At 35.1% G+C, this 12,343-nt stretch overlaps 1 protein-coding gene across 1 annotated transcript in view; it reads left to right on the top strand.

The window, feature by feature from the left end:
* GNAL (G protein subunit alpha L) overlaps positions 1 to 12,343 on the top strand; it is a 179,901-nt gene that overhangs the window by 66,495 nt on the left and 101,063 nt on the right. The window contains 2 exon segments of the mRNA XM_066341017.1: positions 468 to 522; positions 715 to 834. Of these exon segments, the coding sequence (XP_066197114.1) occupies positions 468 to 522; positions 715 to 834 (175 nt within the window).

The raw sequence follows: 12,343 nt of genomic DNA, 5'->3' as shown, positions 1-12,343 counted from the left end.
GTTAGCGTAAAACTGAAACTAATTTTGCCTGTTTGCTAGAAATCATCCTGTTTAGTGAAGCTACATCATTTTCTCTCTAAAGAACTCTTTGCCAGAAATCATTATTAATCCATAGCACTCATTTTAGATATCTGTTGGCCTTCACCTACGTGTTGTTGATTTAGAGCATGTTTACAGCATGCTGTAGAAATTAAAAGAATGATTTCCAGTTCCATCAGGGGAGGCTTTGCAGATGTGGCTGTGATTGTCTGATTTAAAAAAATACATTAGGGATGAATGTGGATTGCTCTTCATACTATGCAAGAAAATGGATGAGGGAAAAATGTATTTTTGCCTTTTTTTTCTATTAGTATGTGTTAATGTTTGAAGAGCAGATAAACAAGGGATCAGTGAAAAAAAATAAATGCAAGTGACTGAGCTGCTTTGGAAAAAAAAATCAAAGTGTTAATATTTCTGTTTTAATGCAGAGAAAAGAAACAGAAAATACTGGATATTCGGAAAAACGTTAAAGATGCGATTGTGGTAAGAACACACTTTATACTGTTCTTAAATGCTTGTTTGTACTGGAAATTATAAGGATTATGCTCTCCAAGATTGTGATGAGAGAAATCCCATTTTACTGATCAGATTGGATTATCTTCTATTGATCCTGTATCCTAGATTTATCCAGATTAATGTGTTTGTTTTTTTTTTGTTTGTTTTATCCAATTCTAGACTATAGTTTCAGCTATGAGCACTTTAATACCCCCAGTTCCATTGGCCAACCCAGAAAACCAATTTCGAATGGACTACATCAAGAGTATAGCTCCTCTTTCTGACTTTGACTATACACAGGTAAGAATAGAAACCACTGATTTACTCTGCTTCAAGGGGGAACATGTTGCTTCACTTTGATTTACTGAAACATTGGCGTTTTTTTACTTTTTGGAAGATGGTCATGGGAAGATCTTGTGCCAACATCACCTCTGTTAACTTTCTAACAAGACTGTGGTGGTTGCACCTGTTCTAGTGGTGCAAGGTTTTGTGGTTATTGATTTATTTGCTGCTGTTTCTAAATGCTGTTCCTGCATTTAGTTCTCTTCAGGTTTTCTGATGCAATCTTGTGTATTGACACATCAAATAAGACTTTGCTGAAAGCTGATTTCCTATATGGAATTAGATGCAGGATGTTAGTCTGAGGAGTTACTGTCTACCTGCAGAAAGGAACATAAAAGGAAGGAAAAGGCTAGAGTGGCCTCAGTGTTGTTTCCCATACTTGCTGCAGTTCAGAGTGGAAACGTGTGTAAGCAGTGGTCAAGTGAGGTGCTTTGCTTCCTCCTGTGTTGTAGTTGGCATGGGCAGGGGTTTGCTTGTATGTAAATGTTGCCTTAATTTGATATGGAATCAATGTGGGATTTCTGCGTGGAGGCTGATCTTTTGTATACAAATGAGAGATCCTTTTCAGATTAACTTGCATAGGCATCTTATGTTATTTTTATCTTTTTATGTTGTTATTTATAGGCACATGCATAGAATGTTTCATATTTTGTGCGTGACATGAAAGCAAGTGCATAGACATTCTGAATTTTATTTTTGCAGTAGCACAGTTTTAATTTGCCTTAAAATGGTACTGGAAGCAATTTGTTATGGATACGGTAGGGACTTAAAAATATCTTCATTTGTTGGCTAAATGATTGCAAGTTGTACATACCATCAATACTGCCAAAGAAGCCATTTACAATAGAGTGTCTTTAGGTTATTATAGCTTCAGGGGGCAAGGGGGAGAAGGGGAAGAGTAGTTTCTTTATTATATGACTCATATTCTCTGATGTGTGGTTTTGCCTCTGGTAAACCTACCACTTTGAAGGCTGAAGATAAAGAAAAATTATCAGACATCTTGTACAGTTAGAATTTAACAGAGAATGCAGATGTTAAAAAAAAAACCAACTGCAAGGTACACCCACATATTGCATAATTGCTCAATTGGTGGATGTAAGTTAGTGAAAATGAGGAACTCTTTTTAGAAATGGAATGTGAGCTTGACATGAAGTATTTGTCTTATGCAGGTATTACAGTTCTGAGGCATTTGTTGCTCATTTTATGTGGATTTTTTTTCTTGATTTTTTGATCCTTAGATGTCCTTAGTTTAAAAAATGGTGATAAATATTCTTTGTAGTTCTCTGTAGTACATATGTTCTTTTGAGTTTCTGGGATAAAGGAAAGCTAAACTGGACTTTTCATAGGGCTGGAGAATTTTTTTTAATTGCTTTCAAATTTTCTCCTTTTTCACAGAAGCTGACTATATCTAGTCAAATTTGACTCATGGCTTGGGATTTTATGTAGAGGAAAATTTAACCTGCTTGGAGGGGAAAAGAATAGGACCCAGTGGACTTTGAAACAATTAATAATTCATTTGAAATCTCAATTCAAAGTCCATTTTGGTTTAAAATAAAAGTATTAATAAGTGGGTTTTAATTAAATAGGTTTTCTGAAAATACCATAATGTTATTTAAATAGTGTCAATTACTATTTTTAAAAAATATTTGAAAGGTTGTTACAAGTTTAAAAGGAGAAGATAAATCTAATGCTGGTTTACAAGTAAACATATTTCTGTGTCACTTTCATATTTTCCCTTTTGTTTTCTTCTCAGCTGAATTATTAGGTTTAATATTTTTAAAATATAAAGTATACCAAGATTTTGGGGGGCTTTTAAATTTTTCTTGGTTTAGAATGTTATTTATCTCCAGGAGAATTTGTGAGCAAGGCAGATTGAAAAAAAAAATGCTATTGTGCTTCAGGGCTTGATTTTACTCCAGTTTAAGCCAATGATAAAGTAAAATTAGGTTTCCAGCTGAAATAAATTTTGACCCATTTAGTATTTTTGGATAAGGACAGATATAAAAATAAATACTTGGATAGTAATCAGTCAGGCATCCTCTGCTAAGCATTACTGATTCTGTAATTAATAGCTGATGTATGGAGTAAAGCCTTCTGAGCCCAAATCAAGTATTTAGCAGTAGACATTCAAGACTTTAGGTCTAAATCATCCTTACTTCAAAATAGTTGTAAAGGAAAAAACGCTGACGTAGGCAGCACTGGGCAGCCCATTTTAGCACATTCTGTAAAGTGACAAAGGTTGCCCCTCTTTGAATGAGGGAAGAGGCAGCTTTAGGGTTTGTAACAATATGAATGGTAATGAGTTGTTGAAGACCCTTAGTGCTGCAATTTGAATTACAAATGTGTCATTTTTTTGGATGGCATTAGCCGTGTAATCTTTGTCATAAAAATCGATGTGTGTTAGTTGAAGATGGATTTCAGATACATTGCATGCCAAATGTGGGAAAATGACTGCATTTTATCATGAGTCTTTAAAGAGAGGTCCCTGATGAGATGCAGAAAGTTCACTGATGGCACAATCTGACCAACACTACTGGGTGCTAATTTAAGTATATTTGTGACAGATTTGGTGTGCTTGGACAGGCATTTTTAAACTGTATACAGATCATCTAATAGACATTTAATTGTGAAAATTATCCTTAATATAGGTGGATATGAAAACACTGTTTTCCTGTGGGTGAAATCATACTCTTAATTGCAACTTATGACTGAAATTTCAAGAACTTGAGTAAAGATGGGCACTTCATATATGGACTAAGATATTCTGGGTCTTTTGTTTGTCTGTTTTTTTAAATTACATACCCCTCTATAAAATGTAAGCATTTAGTAGTTATACATTATTTAGTAGTGATACAAATTCTAAAACAAGTGGTTTTCTCTTTATAGTGTTTTAACATTACTTTAAGAGCCTGTGGAGTGCCCCCCACAAGGGTTTTACTTACTTTAGAAAAAAAAAAATCCTTATTTATGTGGTTTGGTTATGCTACCTTGATGATTCTTTTAGTTGCTATTAAAAAAAATTGAAAGTTTTCTGGATTTCTTTTATAATTTTTACATAGTCTTTCATTACTTTTATGGAAGACTGTACACTTTTTACAAAGTATTTCTTGGCTGACTGATGTGTTCTAATTCTATAAATCATAAGAATTAGAGCTAGAGCTTTTACAAAATTGATAAATAGAAATAAGTCGAATGTCCACTGTATTTGATTCCTTGAAGTTGTGACAGGAATCAAGATAGATTTTTGTCTGACCAGATCAGGCATTATCTTTGCTCAAAGATGAAATCAGCAGAAATGCTTTAACACTGGAATTGTAGCATGCATGCCATATCAAAAAGGATATTTTAATTATTTTTGCTGAAATGTTGATATTTGCTAAAGTTAACAGGAAATGACCTGCTGCAGTTTTAATCCTTTATTGATGGGGATTTATTTTGTCCTTGGTGAATCAGGGTGAACATATTAAGGCCATATTATGCTGGTAGCTGTGGTGTATTATCTAAGCGTGTGTTTACTCAAGTTCAGTTGTCTTTATTAAAGTTTTTGAATTTTCTGGGAACTACAAAGCCGCTCAGTGTATAATTCCTTTACCCTTTGTCTTCCCCAAAAATGTAGCCAAATGAAGTCGCTTTGCATAAAATGTGTCTTGAATGAAGCTCATTTGATCAGTTTTGTGTGGTTTATAGCAGGTAATGGTCACCTACCCTGGCTGCATGTGGCTAAGTACAAACCAGCTACCAGCAAACATGAATCATCTGCTTAGTAGAGGACATGTAAACACCTCACAGGTTTTAGGGAGTGGGGAGAGTTTTCAAAAGATTCATCTTCCTTTGCAAAGAATGTTTTAGGGAGGCAAAGTATTTTTTGGAAACTTCCTAAGCAGTGAATTGTGTGGATGCAGCCCCTTGTGCTGATTTTAGTATGTGAGCTTTAAATATAATTTTTACAGCTATTTTATTAGTCAGGCAAGCTCTTTAATTTAGCTGTTAAGAATGAAATGTTAATGTGGGCATTGACAAGGAAAGTACTTTAGATTAATCAGGTCTGCAGTTTGCTTTACATTTTCAGATATTACAGTTTGAGTTCTATCTGATCGCTTTAATTTTCTTTCAGGTTTTCTTCTTAAAAATCAGGATGTGGTATTCATAATTTAAAGAAAGATAAATACTTCTGTTCAGAATTTGAAGTTACTTAGACTTCTGTTAAGCATTTCAAATTTTTATGATACCTGGTATTGAAATTCAATCTTGTGTTGATGCCTGGAGGTGGCTGCCATTCAAAGTGTGCATCTCAGTGGTTGAAGCAAATGAAAATCTTGCTTAGGTGAAGTGTAGTTTTGGGCTGTAGAAAGTCTTTATCCTAGATTAAAAAAAAAACCTTGATAAGTATGGTTCATATATGGTTAAACTTGCTTGGGTTGTACAGTTAATGCTGTGAGTTTTTTTGACCACAAATTGGTTAAGTTTCTCTTTGATGTAGCCCAAAGGAGTTACAAAATAGCATCACCTTACATTTTCTGATTTTCCCTTAACTCACAATTTTCCCGTCTTTTTTGAAAGTGTGAGAATATACAATGTTTTACCCCAAAATAACATAAAATAAAGGAGAGAATGCAAAGAATACTGCCACTCAAATAGCTTCACTTGATTTTGCTTTCTATCCAAATTTTTACCTTAGGGCTTTGTTTGCCATCTTGGGTAGAATGAACACAAGTTTTTATAACTGCCTGTGATTGTAGTACTTAACATCACTATAGTCAATATTAACTTTTTTAAATCAATTAGACTGAAAAAAATTAAGTCATTTGTGATGTTCTGTGATCTAAGATGCACTTCGGTAGATTTTCATATTTACATAAACACACATTTTCGTATTTAAACAAATACAGAAAGTATCTGAAAGGCCAGACAACCATAAAGCTGTGTTGGTCTGGCAACATTATTACTGCCCTGAATTAATAATACCTGAAGAACTAATGAAGAAGGCTGTCAGGGAAAGACAGCTGAAAACACGTATGCTGTTGCAGCTGTTGGCAGCTCTTTAGTCTTCATACAGAGGTTAAAATTGTCAGAACTGATGCTGGAAAGTAGCGGATATTAGGGAGAAGAAGCAATTAGGTAACTCATGAAATGTCTTTGTTGTGGTAGCAGTTGTTTTCATGCTGTACACTATGCATTAACAGCAGATACTGAATTTGAGCTCTTTTCATGTGAAGAACAGATTCTGCTAAAGCCCAGCAATAGCTTTTCTTCCATATGAAATGACTGTTTGCATGCAGATGTGGCTTAAGTTGTCTACTTTTCATTAAATCAGCAAACTGAGTCCTTAATGTTCTGATTAGTCAGTGTGAAAGTTACAAGCACTTTGTAACATGAGATAAAAAAACACTTCAGTGTTACTTATTATGTTGTTCTTGTTGTCTGTAAGCAGTAAGTTTGCTTTTGATGGATCAGTCAATCCAGTAGTGCTTTCAGAAATAATCAGTTATTATTTTAACTGTGTAGTTTCGGAAGTACCAGACTGGAATCGTACTACAGAGAAGTATAGGACAATTTGGGAGGGAAAAAAAAAAGCAACAAATCTCAAAACATCTAAACATCTTAAATTTATATTACATACTGGAATTGTAAAATTACAGACCTGTACTACGGTTTTCTTTAATTCCTTTATTTTAACTCCTTAATAAATACTCTGACTTTACTGAAAACAACTGAGCTTAAAATTTGAGTGGTTTGTGTATAAAGTACAGCCCTCCTGTGAAGCTCAGGATTTCTTGCTTAAAATATGGTTTGTGTTTGGGATGATGCTTGCTATAGACGAAAAAAGCCTGATATTCAAGCATAAAATAAAGTAAGGCTTTTGCTATAGTAGAATGTTATTCTGTAATAAAAGTGTAACATATTTCTTCCATCCTTTGTTCCAAACTCACTGACCCACAACAGTTTATACCAAGGAGAAGTAAAGAATTAAATTTGTGTCGCAGGAAAGGAGCTCAGGGATCTACTTAGGCCCCAACAATCAGCAGTAGAAATACTGGGATTGGGACCCATAGGAAATCTTGTACATGATCACAAATGATCCAAAGTTAATAAATAGGAGCTGTATTCAGAAAAAAATTGAAGAGGCAGATATTAAATTTTGTTTCTAAGCCTTCCTGTCTCAATATTTTTAAGAACAGATTCCAACTTTGAAATATCTGGAAGAGGCTCACGTTTTCTACAAGTACTTTGCATTTTTTAGAGTATATTTTTTTGTAGCTTACGCTGTAAAATAATTAATTCCATTCTGAAAAGGCAGTTATTTGAGAAAGTCTTATGAACAATGGTGCCTATGAATAAAGTTCAGTGTTACATTAAGTATTACATCATCATAGTAAAACCAAATTAAATGTTTGCTGTCTTATATTGTGAGTCTGATTTCCCAGATAGTGAGGTGATATTCACACTTTATCCAGCCTGACTTACTTATTATCATCAACACCGAGACTTTCATTGTGAAACTGGAAAGATATAATATAATATTTTATAATTATTGTTATTCTTATTATTAATCGTATTAATCTTAGCAGCAGTTGCTGCTGCTAAGCAAAACTTAAGTTATTTCAGTGGTCTCCAAACCTGTTGACACTTTCTGGTTTTATTTCCAAGTTTTGTACCTATTTATACAAATTAATTAGAGGCTTTTTTACAGTCAATCTAGCATCCAGTCAACTACTGCAAATTATTAGTAATAAATGTCGCATTCTGCCATTTTTTGGTACAATTTGAGATGAAAGTTCATATACTTATATTGCATTTTACTGGGATAAAAATATTTTTGCATCTAAATTTGAATATTAGATTTGATGGCAACAGGAAGACTAATAACTTGAAGACTTAATAGCATTTTAAGTAGGAGTGACTGATTCTCCTCACAAAACCTAAAACGTATTAGAGGATCATTTCTGGGCATTAGAATATTTTTGTTCATCAAGTATTTTTTCAGTGTACACTCAAATTTTGAATTCAAGAATGGCAGAATCAATAGGTTAAAGCCTGCACTATCATTGTCATTGTCCTGCCCACAGATCTGTGAAGGACACAGATTTATTTTGAAGTGTGGTTGCTTTTGGGGTCCACTGTTCTGAATTCCTGCATGAGTGTGTCTGCTGCCAGGGTATCTTCTGAAAGCAATCCTGCCATGAAGAGGTGGCAGCAATCCTGTGCCATCCTAGAAGGCAAGGTTTGGAAAAACAGCCAGTGGAGCAGCACTGGTCCCTGTGGTGATGCTCAACAGAGGTGTGGTAGCCTGGACAGAATCACCAACTGATCCTGATTCCCAGTCTTTCTTCAGGCAAGAAACAAGTCCTTGTCATTTTTACCCCTACCATTGAGGTGCACTTAAATCTCTGTAGAAGGATTTAATTACCAAGTAGTTTGTATAATAAGATTTGACATGAACATCAAATGACGGCAAGAAATTCACGTGTTTTTCCCCTTAAGTGTAAACTGAACTGAATTATAATGGAAGTAAATGTAAATAAGTGCAAAAAGTAACTACAGTCTTAATGAAGACACGTTGTCCATTTAGTCAAAGGATGATGATATTTCCGACTTGCACAAGTGGCAGTTTTCAGAAGAAGGCTGTTGAAATTTTTAATGAATTACCATTATTTACAAACTACATTAAAACAGATTTTCCATCACAACCACAGAAAAGAGGAGTATGTTTCAGAATTGTCTTTATTATCAATTAATTATTTTAATCTCTTAAGCTAAGGATTGCAGGTTGATTTGCTGCTGTTGCCATTTTTGAGAGCTCTGGAAAAGTAGTATGTTTACTACTCAGGAAGAATCTTTGTTTTTCACTTTAGTGACCGTGATAAAATTGTACAGATCATGGATAAATCATCACATGTATGCATCTTGTCACTGAAGCCAATGGAGACCTATGGAACAGAGACTAGCACCTACTCAAACAGTATTAGTGTCATTATTTAAAGTTCCAAAGAAGTGAGTGCTCATCTGCACAGCAGCGAAGAGCTACATCCCCCTTTCTTCACCTCCTGATGAGATCACAGCTTCTCTTTCTGCAACAGTGTTAACATTGCCAGCTTAGTCCTTTGCTTGTTTTTTCATCACCTCCATAGCTTCATCCATGGCTCGTACTTACTGTCAACAGCGGATTACCTTTTATAACGTCAACAAAGGCTGCATACACAGATAGGATATTTTGTTTGCAGAAGGTAGCAACCCAAGCTGAGGAACAGAGAACCTAAACAGTGTGAACAGAAGACTTTATGTATACCTTGCATACTCTGAAATATATAGGTTGAAAACCAAAAAGTATTATAAACAACTTTTTTCCTTGGAGGATCTAAGAAGCTCTTTATAAGAAATATAAATAGGACTGCTAAAAAGCAGATAAAAGACGAGAACAATGCACATTTGCAGTTAACTGCTAAAAGTTTCCATAAAATGTTTATGGTTTTGTTCTATCACCCTTGTCACATAATTTGTTTTTCTGTAGTTAAAGAGATTCAATTCAAGTTTCAAGGCCTTCTCATTAAAAGGAGTCAGGAGGAGAATGTAATTTGTACAATACAGTTTCAAGCTCATAGTGCCTTTTACTTTGGAAACTTGTAATAATTTCTTGGAATGGAGCTACCTCTGGTTGTAAGCATGCCAGCTATCACATGAAGCATGCAGATTAGGGTTTCTTTCTTTAAATCAGTAGATTAATTTTGGTTGGTTTAAAGTGTGCTCTTGTAATTAATCTACTAGTATTTGTTTTAAAAACCTATGCTGGATGTTTTGAAAGGATATTTATCCTTAGGCAAGAAGAATATTGGAATTTTTTCTGTTACGTCGACGTTAGAGATGAACTTTGCCTTTTAAATCTTTTAAAAGTAAACATTTTCTGACACTTCTGCCAATTCATTACATTTTAGTTTTCTTGGTGCTGTCAGTAGGACTTAAACATATTTTAATGCAAATAATTATCCCACTGTTTTGAACTGAAATTGTTTAGCAAGATGAAATAGGCTAAAGATATGCAAGCCCTCTTATCTCTGTTAATTTGGTGAATGCTTTTTGATCACGTCCACCCTCACTTCCAGAGGATGTTAAGTGACAGAGCTGTGCAGATCATTCTTTTCTTAACATACACCCACATACTTTCTTTCATAGGAGCTAAATAATACCAAATTTAAGAACTGTCAGGTAGGAAAACAAGAAAAGGCAAAGAACAGTTAACTAAAATAGGGGAAAGTGTGTCCTTGCTGCCCTCCGTGCAGAGAACAAACTGCCCCTTGCCTGCAAACCTACAGCTGACCACAAACAGCAGCAGGACCTGGTTGTCAGTCATCTTCAGAATGCCTTTGGTGAGGCTGTGTGCCATGAGGAGTTACCAACCTCAGGCAAAAAAAAAAAAAAAACAAACAAAAAGAAAAGTGGAGTAGAGATGTGAATGAAAAAGCTATGTAACAAATATATGGTCACTAGAGGAAGAGGTCAGGTGTCACCATGTGCTACTGAAACCATGCTGCTAATTATTAGATTTTCAGCAGGTATCACAGCAGAGTGAGGCTTCGTGGTAGGATTTGTAGCTTTTAAAATGTGAGTGAGAATATTCTTTCTGGCAGGCAGGTGTTCTCTAACTTTAGCATCTCTTTCCATCTCAGGATACTAAATGATGATCTTTGTCAGTGCTGCCTGTTCTTTTTGGAAAGAGAAGACTCGTTTATTTAGGGTAGTATACTGTTAACTGAACAGTAGAGCTTTTCTTTTACCACCCCTAGAATTAGCATTTCTAATGACTCTTGTTATCTGCTGAATTTCTCCCTAGATTTTAACAGCAGCAAACTTAACATGCTAACCGACGGCAGAGTGTGGGTATATCATGGTCCAGAAGAATAGTTAGTCAGGGAATGTGTAAGTGAGAAATCATAATTAAAAAATAATTTTAGGGACTAAAAATCATGTCAGTAAAGGAAGATAGCTGTTGACATTTCTGAGAGCCAGCCATTCAAACCGCAGAGGGTTTTCAGTGGATTTTAAAGAAATAAAGGATTAAATTTCGTCCTTGGCCTGCAGTTTTACAGAGCAGGTTTTGATTCTTCTCACTGATGAATGAAAGGCTGGCAAGAACTATTATATTCCATAAATACAGAAGTCATCCTAAGCAGCTATATTCCTGAGGGTCTAATGTTGCAAAGGCTTAAACAGTTGGATATATATGGACCTGAATGCACAGCTAGTACTGCCAGCACAGCATTCATGCAGCTGAGCTTCCGGATATGCAGTGATATTAATATAAAAATCACTAATACTTTCAATTGTAAAACAAAATAAGCAAATCATTTTTCCCCATTAATTTTATATTTGGGAGGTCGCTGAGCACTTTTATGGATTTTCTTGGGGGTGGGTAAAGTTGTGTAGGTTAGAGATTGGCACAGAACTTGAAATAAGCAAAATCTTTTTCAGATACGTGACAGTTCTCTGGATGCTATTAAGCTGTGAACAGTAGGTCTTTTCAATCACCGTGATTCATTTTCATATTGTGGGGTTTTTTAATAATAATATCTTTAAAAGGCTTGCTGAACAGTAGGCTGCAGCAGCATAACTTTCTGTGCAGAAGGAAAGGTTTTATGCACAGTGTCCTAGATAATTTACCTTAAATTGATTTGCACAGCTCAATAAAACCATAAGAACTCTACCAGCTCAGATCACGGGTTCATTTAGCACCAGATCTCATCTCTGACCGTGACTGATAGTGATACAGGAAAAAAGAGTTTAAGAAGGGGACATGCACATAGTAATGTTTCCCACATTGGTTATCCTAGTCTCTACAGATTTATGGCTGAGGGTTTGTTTGACTGGGAGTGGTATTTCTGGATTTAATAATTTTGGTATATTTTTTCTTCCAGGAATTCTTTTTTTTTTTTTTTTTTTGTTCCCACCCACCCCACCCCCCCAACCTGTGTGATCTTTTAGTTATGGCAGTGAGTTCTGCAGTTTAATTATGTGTTGTATGAGGAAGTGCCACTTGATTGATTTGGAGATTTTTGTTTGTTTCGTTTTGTTGGTTTTTTCCCTCCAAGCCTACTGCCCACAAGTCTTCTGTAGTTTCTCTATCAGAAATATTTCATCCTTCCAACATTACCCTTCTCATTGTATATTATATACCTTCAAATATTTGGTTTTCCATTTAAAGAATCTCCTTAACTTCTCTCACAGGCCTTGTTCCATGTCTTTGCTCATTCTTGTTGCCCTTCTAGTTTTACTAGACTGTTGGCAATGAGAAACCCAAACTACAAGTAGTGTTCAAGGTGTTGTTTTCTTTTTTCATTATCTAGTCTTTTTTATTGTGGGATGGGGGTTTTTGTTGGTGTTTTGCTGTTGGTCGGGTTTGGGGAGTTTTTGCCACTGAGTTGATATCTTTGTATAATTACAGTAAATTATTTTATAATTCCACGAGAGCTTGAGC

This window comes from Sylvia atricapilla, chromosome 1, assembly GCF_009819655.1.
Source record: "Sylvia atricapilla isolate bSylAtr1 chromosome 1, bSylAtr1.pri, whole genome shotgun sequence".
NCBI lineage: Eukaryota > Metazoa > Chordata > Aves > Passeriformes > Sylviidae > Sylvia > Sylvia atricapilla.
This window is presented reverse-complemented; position numbering and strand designations above follow the sequence as displayed.